The 15,420-nt window shown below is 46.5% G+C and overlaps 1 protein-coding gene across 2 annotated transcripts in view; it reads left to right on the forward strand.

Annotated features, from left to right (window-relative positions):
• trub2 (TruB pseudouridine (psi) synthase family member 2) overlaps positions 1–14,047 on the forward strand; it is a 33,103-nt gene extending 19,056 nt beyond the window's left edge. For both annotated transcript variants that reach the window (XM_038782191.1, XM_038782192.1), the window contains 3 exons: positions 4,013–4,085; positions 5,382–5,518; positions 13,506–14,047. In XM_038782191.1, coding sequence (XP_038638119.1) covers positions 4,013–4,085; positions 5,382–5,518; positions 13,506–13,828 — 533 coding nt within the window. In that variant the 3' untranslated portion in view covers positions 13,829–14,047. The remainder of the gene's footprint in view (positions 1–4,012; positions 4,086–5,381; positions 5,519–13,505) is intronic.
• The last annotated feature ends 1,373 nt before the right edge of the window (positions 14,048–15,420 follow it).

The following is a 15,420-nucleotide window of genomic DNA, read 5'->3' on the forward strand; positions in this document are numbered from 1 at the left end:
TCAGAGGTGAGCTGGCAAGGTGGATACAGAACTGGCTAGATTATAGAAGGCAGAGAGTAGCAATGGAAGGTTGCTTTTCTGATCGGAGGGCTGTGACTAGTGGTGTTCCGCAGGGATCAGTGCTGGGACCTTTGCTGTTCGTAATATATATAAATGATTTGGAGGAATATTTAACTGGTCTGATTAGTAAGTCTGTGGAAGACACAAAGGTTGGTGGAATTGCAGATAGCGATGAGGACTGTAGGAGGCTACAGCAGGATTTAGATCGTTTGGAGATTTGGGCGGAGTGATGGCAGATGGAGTTTAATCCGGACAAAAGTGAGGTAGTGCATTTTGGAAGGTCTAATGCAGGTAGGGAATATACAGTGAATGGTAGAACCCTCAAGAGTATTGACAGTCAGAGAGATCTCGGTGTACAGGTCCACAGGTCACTGAAAGGAGCAAGACAGGTGGAGAAGGTAGTCAAGAAGGCATATGGCATGCTTGCCTTCATTGGCCGGGGCATTGAGTATAAAAATTGGCAAGTCATGTTGCAGCTGTACAGAACCTTAGTTAGACCACACTTGGAGTATAGTGTTCAATTCTGGTCGCCACACTACCAGAAGGATGTGGAGGCTTTAGAGGGTGCAGAAGAGATTTACCAGGATGTTGCCTGGTCTGGAGGGCATTAGCTATGAGAAGAGGTTAAATAAACTCGGTTTGTTCTCACTGGAACGACGGAGGTTGAGGGGCAACCTGATGGAGGTCTACATAATTATGAGGGGCATAGACAGAGTGGATAGTCAGAGGCTTTTCCCCAGGGTAGAGGGGTCAATTACTAGGGGGAATAGATTTAAGGTGCGAGGGGCAAGCTTTAGAGGAGATGGATGAGGCACGTTTTTTTACACAGGTTAGTGAGTGCCTGGCCATCGGAGGAGGTGGTGGAAGCGCCGCCGGAGGAGGTGGTGGAAGCAGGGACAATAGTGACGTTTAAGGGGTGTCTTGACAAATACATGAATGTATGGGAATAGAGGGATACGGACCCCGGAAGATCTGTGTAGAAGATTTTAGTTTAGACGGGCAGCATGGTCAGCGCAGGCTTGGAGGGCCGAAGGGCCTGTTCCTGTGCTGTACTTTTCTTTGTTCTTTTCTTTCTTTGAATGTAACTTGTCAATTGCCAGCCCAAGCCTGGATATTGTCCAGGTCTTGCTGCTTTTGGGCATGGACTCTTTGTTACCTGAGGAGTCGCGAATGGTGCTGAACATTGTGTAGTCATCTACAAACATCCCCACTTCTGATCTTATGATGGAAGGCAGGTCATTGATGAAGCAGCTGAAGATGTTTGGGCATAGAACACTACCCTGAGGAACTCCTGCAGTGATGTCCTGGAGCTGAGATGATTGACCTCCAACCACCTCAACCATCTTCCTTTATGCCAGGTATAACTCCAACCAGTGGAGAGTTTTCTCCCCGATTCCCATTGACTCCAGTTTAGATAGGGCTCCTTGATGCCATACTCAGTCAAATGCTGCCTTGATGTCAAGGGCACTCATTCACCTCTGGCATTCAGCTCTTTTGTCCATGTTTGAACCAAGGCTGTCATGTGGTCAGGAGCTGAGAGACCCTGGTGGAACCCAAACTGAGCGTCTGTGAGCAGGTTATTGCTGAGTAAGTGCCGCTTGATAACACTGTTGATGACTCCTTCCATGACTTTGCTGATGATGGAGGGTAGACTGATAGGGCGGTAATTGGCTGGGTTGGATGTGTCCTCTTTCTTGCTGGGTAGATGCCAGTGTTCTAACTACTGGGACAGCTTGGCTAGGGGTGCGGCATGTTCTGGAGCACATGTTTGCAGCACTATTGCTGGAATATTATCATGACCCACAGCCTTTGCAGGATCCAGTGCTTTCAGCCTTTTCTTAATATCACGTGGAGTGAATCGTATTGGCTGCAGACTGATGTCTGTGATGCTGGGGACCTCAGGAGACCGAGATGGATCATCCACTCGACACTCCTGGCTGAAGATTGTTGCGAATGCCTCAGCTTTGTCTTTTGCAGGCAGCACAGTGGCACAGTGGTTAGCACTGCTGCCTCACGGCGCCGAGGTCCCAGGTTCGATCCCAGCCCCTAGGTCACTGTCCGTGTGGAGTTTGCACATTCTCCCTGTGTTTGCGTGGGTTTCACCCCCACAGCCCAAAGATGTGCAGAGTAGGTGGATTGGTCTCGCTAAATTGACCCTTAATTGGAACAAAATGAATTGGGTACTCTAAATTTTTTTTAAATATTGCCTTTTGCACATATATGTGCTGGGCTCCTCCAACATTCGGGTTGTGGATATTTTTGGAGCTGCCTTCTCCAGTGAGTTTAATTGTCTACCACTATTCACGGCTGGATGTGACAGGACTACAGAGCTTAGATCTGATGTGTTGGTTCTGGAATCGCTTAGATCTATTACTTGCTGCTTATGCTGTTTGACACACAAGTAGTCCTGTGTTGTATCTTCACCAGGTTGACACCTCATTTTTCGTTATGTCTGATGTTGCTCCTGGCATGCTCTCCTGCACTCTCCATTGAACCAGGGTTGATCCTGTGGCTTGGTGGTAATGGTAGAGTGGGGGATGTGCCGGGCCATGAGGTTGCAGATTGCGGTTGAACACAATTCTGATGCTGCTGATGGCCCACAGTGCCTCGTGGATGCCCAGTCTTCAGTTGCTAGATCTGTTCGAAGTCTAACCCATTTAGCATGATGGTAGTGCCACACAACACGATGGTGTGTATCCTCAATGTGAAACATAGACATAGAAGACGGGACTTTGTCTCCACAAGGACGTGTGGTGGTCAGTTCTCCCGATACGGTCAAGCAGCAGGCAGATGAGGTCAAGTATGTATTTCCCTCTTGTTGGTTCCCTCATCACCTGCTGCAGTCCCAGTCTAGCAGCTATGTCCTTTTGGACCTGGCCAGCTCGGTCTGTGGTGGTACAACTGACCCACTCTTCGTGATGGACATTGAAGTCTCCCAGAGTATAGTCTGTTCCCTTGCCACCCTCAGTGCTTCCTCCAAGTGGTGTTCAATATGGAGGAGTATTGATTCATCAACTCCCTCCCGACTGTCTATCACTGTGCCACCACCTCTCCTTAGTCTATCCTGCCGGTGAGATAGGACATTACCAGGAAGGATGATAGTGATGTCTGAAACACTGTACGGTATAGTTCTGTGAGTATGACAAAGTCAGGCTGTTGCTTAACTACTCTGTGAAACAACTCTCCCAACTTTGGCACAAGCCCCTGATGTTAGTAAGAAGAACTTTGCAGGGTCGGCAAGGCTGGGTTTGTCGTCATTTCCGGTGCCTGGTTCGATGCCGGGTAGTCCGTCCGGTTTCATTTCCTTTTTGTGTTTTGTAGCAGTTGAATACAACTGAGTGGCTTGCTGGGCCATTTCAGAGGGCATTTAGGAGTCAACGTTGCTGTGGGTCTGGAGTCAAATGTAGGCCTGACCAGGTAAGGACAGCAGATTTCCTTCCCTAAAGGACATTAGTGAACCAGACGGGTTTTTACGACAATCGACAATCATTTCATGGTCATCATTTGACTTTTAAGTCCAGATGTTTTATTGAGTTGAAATTCTACTACCTGCCGTGGTGGGTTCGTACCCGGGTCCCCAGATCATGATCCTGGGTCTCTGGATTACTAGTCCAGAGACATTACCAGAGTGTCCCAGCATTTTCACCCCCCCCCCCGACCCGAGTCGACCCTGCCCTGACCCAGACCTCTAACATGTATGTAGCAGCAGTTTATAACCAGATTGTGATGAACACTAGGAACCTTCCCCTACCCAGGGGCACTGGCAGTAACCTACCAACCCCCATCTCGGCACAGGGTGACCAGCACAACCCACAGCCGAGGATCCTACTGGCACCTTACCGCCCACTCCCTGAACTCCCTGAGGCGATTCTGCAGGGAAATGAGCTCCTGATTGGGTTCTGGTCACTCTGGGAGCCTCGCCTGTACTGAGACTGGATAATTTGTATTGCAGATCACATCACGTTGGAGAGGCTGGAGCGCATCATTGCAGTGATTCAGGGAATCCATCAGCGAGCGCTGCTAACGTACGTATGTGAACCAGAGGGTACAGAGGACAAGGCAAACTCCTGTTGTCAGCCCCTCACTGGGCTATTATTGAGTAGCCCAACTGATGGTACTTCCCAGGGTAATGCAAGTTCCTCTGACTATAGCAGTGAAAATTGTAGAGTTCCCAAAGGATGTCATTCAGCCAATCATATCTGTGCTAGCCCTTTGAAAGGGCTATCCAATTAGTCTAACTCCCCCGTTCGATCCAGATAACTGTAAATTTCTCATTCTCCAATTCTGTTCTGTAATGTTAACTGAATCTGCTCCTTACTGTGAGAATTCTCATCGGCACCTCTTCGCCAATTCCCTTCAGCCTGTTCTCTCTGGCTGCTGCTCACCTTCGTTAATCGATCAAATCGTCTTGTCATTTAGAACACTTATTAAATCTCTCCTTAACCTGCTTTGCTCAAAGGACAATCCCAGTCTCTCCGCATTCACTGAGTCTCTCATTCCGGATCCCATTCAAAATGAAACAGGAGATGGTGAAGAACTCCGTGTGAGATATGCCCGGTGCTGAAAAGTTCCTTGTGTGGGATCAAGGACCCTGGTCAATTTCTGTCCCACCTCAGTTATCCTGGGACACTAAGCCTTGTTGTATCGCTCCACTGCGACCCAGCAGAGGATGTAAACCTGGACCCTGCTCCCTGATGACACAGTGGGCGTAAAAGGTAGTTCTAGGGCAGCACGGTGGCACAGTGGTTAGCATTGCTGCCTCACGGCGCCGAGGTCCCAGGCTCGATCCTGGCTCTGGGTCACTGTCCGTGTGGAGTTTGCACATTCTCCCCATGTTTGCGTGGGTTTTGCCCCCACAACCCAAAGATGTGCAGGGTAGGTGGATTGGCCATGCTAAATTGCCCCTTAATTGGAAAAAATGAATTGGGTACTCTAAATTTATAAAAACAAAAGTTGGTTCTGTCGAAAACACAGCAGGCCCTCAATGTGGCTGGGCTGGGCTGCACACTGGGCTAAATCGCTGGCTTTAAAAGCAGACCAAGGGCAGGCCAGCAGCACGGTTCAATTCCCGTACCAGCCTCCCCGAACAGGCGCTGGAATGTGGGGAATAGGGGCTTTTCGCAGTAACTTCATTTGAAGCCTACTTGTGACAATAAGCAATTTTCATTTCATTTCATTTTCATTTCATGTGAGAACTGTGTGACTGATGCTGGTGGGGGTACCAGTGTTCTGGTGCCAGTGCACACTGGGTTAGTGGCAGAATAGTGAGCTGGTTGGATTAATGATTATTCTCTCAGTGCAGTAACTGTTTTCTGTTCCAGGTATTCCGGAATCGATTTGAAAAGCCAAGAGGCGTATGAGCTGGCGTCCCGTGGGTTGTTACGGCCAATGCACAAATCCCCTCCCATCATCACAGCCATTCGATGTGTACACCTTTCCCCTCCGAAATTTACACTGGGTACGTCAGTACAGTTCAGTACAGTCCCACTGAGCCAGGGGTTTGAGCTGGTTCCTCTCAGCGTCTGCATTTCTCACTTATTTTGCATGTTGTTTTCCTCCTGCCCTGAAGGAGCAGATCTTTCCTGCATTACAGACAAAAGATTCAATCATACTGCCTCACAGTTCATTCACCAACACAGCACAGACCAATCACCGCTCCTCGACTGGCAGCCCGTTCTGTGACCTGCTTAGCACACACTATCACTGGGGGAGGGGGGGTAGTGTAAGGACAGCCTCCTTCCCAACCCTGTATTTAAAAAGATGAACGAGGGAAGATTCACTATTGGATCTAGTAATGGGGAATGAACCAGAGCAAATAAAACAAGTAAAAGTAAGAGAACATCTGGGTAATAGCGACCATAATATAATATACTTTGAGATAAATGAGAAATATAACAATGAATAATGAGTCAGCATGGATTTCAAAAGAAAAAAGCCTTGTTTCACTGACCTTATTGAATTTTTTGAGGAGGTAATTGAGAGAGTGGACAATGGGTCATGCATTTCAGTAATATCAGCCACTTTTGCCTCTTTCCCAGCCCACTGTAATGCCCCCCATGCTCAAGCTCTGAACCCCATGTTTCTCTCCGATCTCCCATCATGTCCTCTTTGAGCTTGCCTTGTCTATACCAATCTCCAGCTCCCTTGATCAAATTCCAACTAAACTGGTCATCATCCAACTCTCCTTTCAACTACCACCCACCTCCAACCTCCCGAATGTCTTGTTGCCTCCCGCAACTCCATGTTTAAATCCATCCAATCAGGTTTACTACTCCTGTCACAGTATCAAAATAACTCTTAACATCACAAATGATATCCTGTGTGACTGTGACAAAGGTCAACTTTTCACCCCTCAGCCTTCTCGACCTGCTTGCTGCCTTTAACATGTTGACTATGCCATCCTCTTCCAACATCTCTCCATTGTCGTCCAGCTGGCTGGCACTGCTATTCTTTTCTATGTAATTGTAGCCAGGGGATCACGTGCAGTGGCTTCTCTTCCCTGATCCCGCACTGTTACCTCGATGTCCAAGAGCCTGTCGTTGGGACCCCTCAATGACACCATCAGAAAGGTGTCCGTTTCGATGTATAATGCAAACACCCAGCTCTACCTTACCTATCACTTCTCTCAACTCCACCACTGTCTTGAAACGATGAGACTGATGAAGAGAAATACCATTCGGAAAACTGAAGCCATCCCTGACAGCTAGAAACTTAATTCATCCCTCTCCCTAGCAAGAGTCTGAGACTAAACCAGTTTGTTGCAAATTTAGTGTCATGTTTGAACCCTGAGATGAATTTCTGACCACATCGGCACCATCAATAAGGCTGCTTATTTCCATCTCTAATATCACTTAGCCCAGCTTGGCTCATCCGCTGCTGAATCACTCACCCATCCCTCGTTAACTGCTGGACTAATTTATTCCAATGGATTTTTGACTGCTCCCCCACATTCTTCCCTCTGTAAACTCCAGCTAACCCAAACACTCCTGCCCCAAGTCCTGTTCGCTCATTGATCTACACTGGCACCGAGTTGAACATTACCTCCGTTTTAAAATTCCCATTCTTGTTTTAAAATCCTTCCCTGGCCTCACCCCTCCTAATTTCTGTAATATCATCCAGCCCCACAACCCTCTGCGATATCTGTGCTCATCTAATACTGGCCCCCTTGAGCATTTCCCATTTTAATTGTTCCACCAATAGTGGCTTTGCCCCCAGCTGTCTGACTCCTAATCTCCAGATTCCCTCCTTAAATCTCGGGACGTCTTTTGGATTGGATATGTTCATTGTCATGTGTACCGAGGTACAGTGAAAAGTATTTTTCTGTGAGCAGCTCAAACAGATAATTTAGTACATGAGGGTCATTTAGGATCTGATAAGAGCAGGGAAGAAGCTGTTTTTGAGTCTGTTAGTGCGAATTCTCAGACTTTTGAAAAAAGTTGGAAGAGTAAGCCAGGTGGGAGGGGTCTTTGATTATGCTGCCCGCTTTCCCCCGGCAGCGGGAGGTGTAAATGGAGTCAATGGATGGGAGGCAGGTTCATGTGACAGACTGGGCGTTGTTCACGACTCTCTGAAGTTTCTTGCAGTCTTGGGCCGAGCAGTTGCTATACCAGGCTGTGATGCAGCCAGATAGTGGTGCATCAGACACTCCTTAACTCTTTTTAACCAAACTTTTGTCATCCTAGTCAGTAAAGTCTTCATAGGCTGCCTTCCCCTTTGAGGAGGTGGGGGGGAGAGAGAGAGAGACAGGTGGTGACTTAACCTGAGGATCACCACACTTCAAGCGAGGGGCAAGGTTGAGTAGGCAACCTTCATGAATAACCTGAGCCGGCACGGGAATTGAACGCACGTTGCTGGTCTTGCTCTGCATCACAAACCAGTTGTCCAGCCAACTGAGCTAAACCAGCCACCCTTCTAGTGTCACTTGTGGCTTGATGTTCAATTATGTTTTGTAAAGTTCCTGTGCACTTCTTTGGGAAATATCGGTGTGCTGCATTAAGGCTGAACTGTTCAGAGATCTATGTCATAGACTCATAGGATCTCTAGTGCAGAAGGAGGCGCCATCGAGTCTGCACCAACCATCTGAAAGAGCACCGAGGCTCACTCCCCCAATCCCTGTAATCCCACCTAACCTGTACATCCCTGGACACTAAAGAAGTTTTATCATGGCCAATCTACCTAACCTGCACATCTTTGGACTGTGGGAGGAAACCGGAGTATCCGGAGGAAACCCACACAGACATGGGAGGAACGTGCAAACTCCAGTCACCCGAGGCCGGAATTGAACTCGGGATCCTGGAGCTGAGAGGCAGCAGTGCTAACCACTGTGCCACCATGAGGGTTACAGCACGAAAGAAGGCCATTCAGACAATCTTGTCCCAGCTCTCTGAAAGATAAATTAACCATGTCCCCTTCCCTGTAGTTCTGCACATTTTTTCCTATTCAGATTTCCCTTTCCAATTCCCAATGAAAGCCTTGATTGAATCTGCCTCCAGGCATCCCAAACCCTATCCACTCGATGGATCAAAAGTTTTTCAAGACTCGATGAGTCGAATGACCTCCTTCTGCACTAGAGATTCTAGGAGTCTATGACACAGATCTCTGAACAGTTCACCCTTAATGCAGCACAGTGATATTTCCCAAAGGACTGCACAGGATCTTTACAAAACATAATTGAACATCAAGCCACACAACACTAGCAGCTTTGACAAAGGGTCATCGAAACGTTAGCTCTTTTCTCTCCCTGCAGATGTTGCCAGACCCGCTGAGATTTTCCAGCATTTTCTCTTTGGTTTCAGATTCCAGCATCTGCAATAATTTGCTTTTATTAAGAAGTTTTTCTTAATGTCCCATTGCTGCTTTTGACAATTATCTAAATCTGTCTCTTCCGGTCCTTCCACCAATGGGAACAGTTTCTCCCTGTTTGCTCCGTCCAGCCACCCTCATGATTGTGAACATAGAACATTACAGCGCAGTACAGGCCCTTCGGCCCACGATGTTGCACCGTCCTGTGAAACCCTTCTAAAGTCCCTCTACACTATTCCCTTATCGTCCATATGCCTATCCAATGACCATTTGAATGCGTTTAGTGTTGGCGAGTCCACTACTGTTGCAGGCAGGGCATTCCACGCCCTTACTACTCTCTGAGTAAAGAACCTACCTCTGACATCTGTCCTGTATCTATCTCCCCTCAATTTAAAGCTATGTCCCCTCGTGCTGGACATCACCACCCGAGGAAAAAGGCTCTCACTGTCCACCCTATCTAATCCTCTGATCATCTTGTATGTCTCAATTAAGTCCCCTCTTAGCCTTCTTCTCTCTAACGAAAACAGCCTCAAGTCCTTCAGCCTTTCCTCATATGATCTTCCCTCCATACCAGGCAACATTCTTGTAAATCTCCTCTGTACCCTTTCCAATGCTTCCACATCCTTCCTATAATGTGGCGACCAGAACTGCATACAATACTCCAAATGCGGCCGCACCAGAGTTTTGTACAACTGCAACATGACCTCATGGCTCCGAAACTCAATTCCTCTACCAATAAAAGCTAACACACCTTACGCTTTCTTAACAACCCTCTCAATCTGGGTGGCAACTTTCAGGGACCTATGGACATGGACACCGAGATCTCTCTGCTCGTCCACACTACCAAGAATCTTACCATTAGCCCAGTACTCTGCCTTCCTGTTATTCCTTCCAAAATGAATCACCTCACACTTTTATGCATTAAACTCCATTTGCCACCTGTCAGCCCAGCTCTGCAGCTTATCTATGTCCCTCTGTAACTTGTAACATCCTTCTGCACTGTCCACAACTCCACCGACTTTAGTGTCATCTGCAAATTTACGCACCCATCCTTCTACGCCCTCCTCCAGGTCATTTATAAAAATGACAAACAACAACGGCCCCAAAACAGATCCTTGTGGCACACCACTAGTAACTGGACACCAGTCAGAGCATTTCCCATGAAATCCCATACCTCTGTATTTTCTGCAATAGCCTACCGTGGGGAACCTTATCAAACGCTTTACTGAAATCCATATACACCACATCAACTGCTTTACCCTCATCCACCTGTTTGGTCACCTTCTCGCAGAACTCAATGAGATTTGTGAGGCACGACCTACCCTTCACAAAATCATGTTGACTATCTCTAATCAAATTATTCCTTTCCAGATGATCATACATCCTATCTCTTACAAACCTTTCCAAGACTTTTCCCACAACAGAAGTAAGGCTCACTGGTCTATAGTTACCGGGGTTATCTCTACTCCCGTTCTTGTACAAGGGGACAACATTTGCTATCCTTCAGTCCTCTGGCACTATTCCTGTAGACAGAGATGACTTAAAGATCAAAGCCAAAGGCTCAGCAATCTCCTCCCTAGCTTCCCAGAGAATCCTAGGATAAATCCCATCCGGCCCAGGGGACTTATCTATTTTCACACTTTCCAGAATCGCTAACACCTCCTCCTTATGAACCTCAAGCCCTTCTAGTCTAGTAGCCTGTATCTCAGTATTCTCCTCGACAACTTTGTCTTTTTCCTGTGTGAATACTGACGAAGAATATTCATTTAGCACCTCTCCTATCTCCTCGGACTCTACGCATAACTTCCCACTACTGTCCTTGACTGGCCCTACTCTTACCTTAGTCATTCTTTTATTCTTGACATACCTATAGAAAGTTTTAGGGTTATCCTTGATCCTACCTGCCAAAGACTTCTCATGTCCTCGCTTGGCTCTTCTTAGCTCTCTCTTTAGAGCCTTCCTAGCTAACTTGTAACTCTCAAGCAACCCAACTGAACCATCACGTCTCATCTTCACATAAGCCTCCTTCTTCCTCTTGACAAGTGTTTCAAGTGCTTTAGTAACCCATGGCTCCCTCACTCGACCACTTCCTCCCTGCCTAACAGGTACATACTTATCAAGGACACGCAGTAGCTGTTCCTTGAACATGGTCCACATTTCCATTGTGTCCATCCCCTGCAGTTTTCCTCTCCAGGCGATGCATCCTAAGCCTTGCCTCATCGCATCATAATTGCCTTTCCCCCAGCAATAACTCTTGCCCTGCGGTTTATACCTGTCCCTTTCCATCGCTAAAGTAAACATAATCGAATTGTGGTCACTATCACCAAAATGCTCACCTACCTCCAAATCTAACACCTCTCCTGGTTCATTACCCAGTATCAAATCCAATACGGCCTCGCCTCTTGTTGGCCTATCTACATACTGCATCAGGATACCCTCCTGCTCACATTGGACAAAAACGGATCCATCTAAAGTACTCGAACTATAGTGTTTCCAGTCAATATTTGGAAAGTTAAAGTCCCCCATAACAACTACCCTGTTATTTTCGCTCCTATCCAGAATCATCTTTGCAATCCTTTCCTCTACATCTCTGGCCTATAGAAAAGCCCTAACAGGGTGACCTCTCCTTTCCTGTTTCTTAACTCAGCCCATACTACCTCAGTATTCGAGTCCTCATCAAATGTCCTCTCAGCCACCGTAATACTGTCCTTGACTAACAATGCCACCCCTCCCCCTCTCTTACCACCTTCCCTGAACTTCCTGAAATATCTAAACCCCAGCACCTGCAACGACCATTCCTCGCCCTGCTCTATCCATGTCTCCGAAATGGCCACAACATCGAAGTCCCAGGTACTAAGGAAGGCTCAAGAGGAAGTTAGCTAGAAAAGCTCACCCACCTTATTCCGGATGCTCCTGGCATTGAAGTAGACGCACTTTAGACCACCTTCCTTCCTGCCGGTACACTCCTGCAACTTTGAAACCTTACTCATGACCTCACTACGCTCAGCTTCTTGTGTACTGGAGCTACAATTCAGGTTCCCAATCCCCTGCTGAACTAGTTTAAACCCTCCCGAAGAGCATTAGCAAACCTTCCCCCGAGGATATTAGTACCCCTCTGGTCCAGGTGTAGACCATCCTGTTTGTAGAGGTCCCACCTACCCCAGAATGAGCCCCAATTGTCCAGGAATCTGAAACCCTCCCTCCTGCACCATCCCTGCAGCCACGTGTTCAACTGCTCTCTCTCCCTATTCCTCGACTCACTAGCACGTGGCACGGGTAACAACCCAGAGATAATAACTCTTGTTTGTTCTAGCTCTAAGTTTCCACCCTAGCTCCCTGAACTCCTGCCTTACATCCCTATCCCTTTTCCTACCTATGTCGTTGGTACCTATGTGGACCACGACTTGGGGCTGCTCCCCCTCCCCCTTAAGGATCCCGAAAACACGATCTGAGACATCTCCAACAAACCTCTCAATCTTCTCATTTCCAAGGAAAAGAGTCCCAACTTGTTTATCCATATAACTGATGTTCCTCATCCCTTGAACAGTTCTGAATTATTCTGCAGTACTTTCACTGTCTTCCTGACATGTAGCACCCGGAACTGGGCACAGCACTCCAGCTTGTACTCCCTGCCCCTATTTCTAAAGCCCAGGAGGACGCTGCTTTATTGACCACGCTTTAAAGCTTATCCTGTCAATGCTTTGTGTACCGATATCCCCAGGTCTTCCTGCTCCTGAACCCCCTTTAGAATTGTACCTTTTATGTCTCATCCAACTAAAATGAATCACTCTGTTCCTCTGCATTAAATTTCATCTGTCATTTGTCCACCTTTTCCACCAAATAGTCTATTGTCCTCTTGTATTTTATGTAGAACTCCTCACAGTTCACTACTTCCAAGTATCATTTCAGCTGCAGATTCTGAAATTGTGCCCTGTACACCAAAGTTTATGTCATTATTTATATATCAGGAAGAACAAAGGTCCTAACGCTGACCCCAGGGGAGCTCCATCAGCCCGAACAGCCATTAACCACAGCAGTTTCCTGTCACTCAGAATTCCGTATCCACGTTGCTCCTGTCGCTTTTAATCCCTTTTCTCGCAAGTCTGTTGTGTGGCACTTTATCAAAAGCCCGTCGGGAGTCCCATCTTCATCACATCAACCATATGACCCTCATCAACCCTCTCTTCAAAAAAACTCTCCAAGTTGATTAGATGCTATCCATGCTGGCTTTCCTTCATTAATCCACACTTCTCCAAATGACAATTAATTTTTCCCTGAATTATCGTCGGTAAAAACTTCCCCACCATCAATATTAAAACTATTTGCGGGCTTATCTCCACACCCTTTTTTAAATGAGGGTTGTAACGTTTGCAATTCTCCAGTCCTCTGGAACCACCTGAGACTAAGGTGTGGAGGATTATGGCCAGTGTCTCTGCAGTGCCTTATCGGCCTTGAGTATAGCCAGCATATCTAATACCTCCTCACTCAATTTTAAACCCTTCTCCTGTCTGAATTACCTCCTTTCACTATGGCCTCAGCAGCATATTTTTCCCTCCCTCCAGGCATAAATCTCCTTTCTGGTCCCGAATCCACTCCGCTCCTTTTACCAGTAGATGCTGATAATGTTTTCCCTTTTTCCTCAGCGATCCAGTGTCTACACGAGACCCAGCAGTACTTGCGAAAGATGGTTCATGAAATAGGTTTGGAGCTGAAGTCGTCAGCAGTCTGTACCCACGTGCGGCGAACACGTGATGGTATTTTCACAGTGGAAGACGCATTGGTCAGGACACGGTGGGACCTGCAGAGTATACAGGCTGCAATCCAAGACAGCCGCTCAAAAGTAAACGCCACACTTGGAGAGGACAGCTCGGGCTACAGTGCCATCCTGGGGGAAGACATGCCCACTGGGGTCAAAGGCCAGGAGAGGAGGAGCAGGCGTTCTGGACCCAGACCAGTGGGGGACTGATGTGGACCCTCTCCTGGGTTGCCGTATGCACTGTCCATGGATTTTAGTTTGCTTACTGAAGGAATTGGTCGGTAGAGTTGATTTTAAATAGGAACTGCCGGATTTGTGTACGAGAAGAAACAGGAATGTTTCAAAATGCGTTCTTTATACAAAGGAGGAGTAGCTACGTAAATTGTTAAGTTATTATGTTGAAGCAATAAAAAGACTTTCGGACACTGGTGCAGAGTGCTGTCCACGAATACACCTTGAAGTTAAAACTCACCACTATTCTTAGAATTCCCCTATACCAAAAAAGGGTCGATATTCTAAATGGTGAACAGGGATTCTCACTCCCCGACTCCGATGCAGGCTTTGGTGGGTGCTATTCAGGTCAAACTATATTTTCGAGTTATCCCCCAGTATAACCCATACCTTCACCGAAGAATTTTACCTACTTACCCCTTAGTAGCATCGATGTCCTGGGTCCTGCGTTGCTAAGTGAGTAAAGTAGGCTAATAACCACTGTTTCAGGTTAATATTTTTAAGTTATTTTATTATTATTTTTTTTTAAGCTGTAAACACTTTCTTAACAGAAAGGTAAAAAGATCTTGCTTCTGGATCCTTCCTGTTGGTTGAAGGGACCTTCAGGCCCACCTTGACAATCAATCTTCTTTAAAGTCTGGTCTTCTTGAGTTGTATTCGCTGGTGAACTCGGTTGCTGTGTCCTATCCTTCCCATGTACCGAGCTGTGAGAACTGGCTCTGCTGGCTGTCCCCTTTCTTCGGGTTTATATTCTCTTTCGAAGAGTTATTAAGTTTTAATGACGTTATTGTAAATGAGGTTGTTTCACTTTTATTGTTAAAAAGTATCTTTGATGTAAACATTTGAATACAACTAATTATTCATTTTGGGCATAACGTCACCTCTCATGTGATTTAAAAACAGTAAGAAGTCTTACAACACCAGGTTAAAGTCCAACAGGTTTGTTTCAAACACGAGCTTTCGGAGCACGGCTCCTTCTTCAGGAGCCGTGCTGAAGTAGAAGGAGCCGTGCTCCGAAAGCTCGTGTTTGAAACAAACCTGTTGGACTTTAACCTGGTGTTGTAAGACTTCTTACTGTGCTCACCCCAGTCCAACGCCGGCATCTCCACATCGTGATTTAAAAAGGCTTTGGTTTCAATAGGTGTTACTTTTATTTCTGTGATTTCGAATTGTTTAATTTTCCAATTGTCCCCAGCTCATAACTTTGCCTTTGATTTTGACTTTAAATTATGTCTCTCGTAGACAGGTCGTCTCCAATTTTCTTTTAATTGACTTGATGTTCGTAGAATTTTACACTTAGAATTGACACCAAATTCAACTGAGCATCATCCATCCTTTCCAGCTGTTTACTAAGAGAGTTTATTTCAATTAAGGTGTGAGACTTTGCTTTTAGCTGTATGCTAAAATTTTACTTGGTTATGACTTGAAAGACCTGCCTGCTTTAAACATTCGTCACTTAATTCAATTGAAACTCTCATGAAATGAAATGAAAATCGCTTATTGTCACGAGTAAGCTTCAATGAAGTTACTGTGAAAAGTCCCTAGTCGCCACATTCCGGCACCTGTCCGGG

Source organism: Scyliorhinus canicula, chromosome 21, assembly GCF_902713615.1.
Source record: "Scyliorhinus canicula chromosome 21, sScyCan1.1, whole genome shotgun sequence".
Taxonomy (NCBI): Eukaryota; Metazoa; Chordata; class Chondrichthyes; order Carcharhiniformes; family Scyliorhinidae; genus Scyliorhinus; species Scyliorhinus canicula.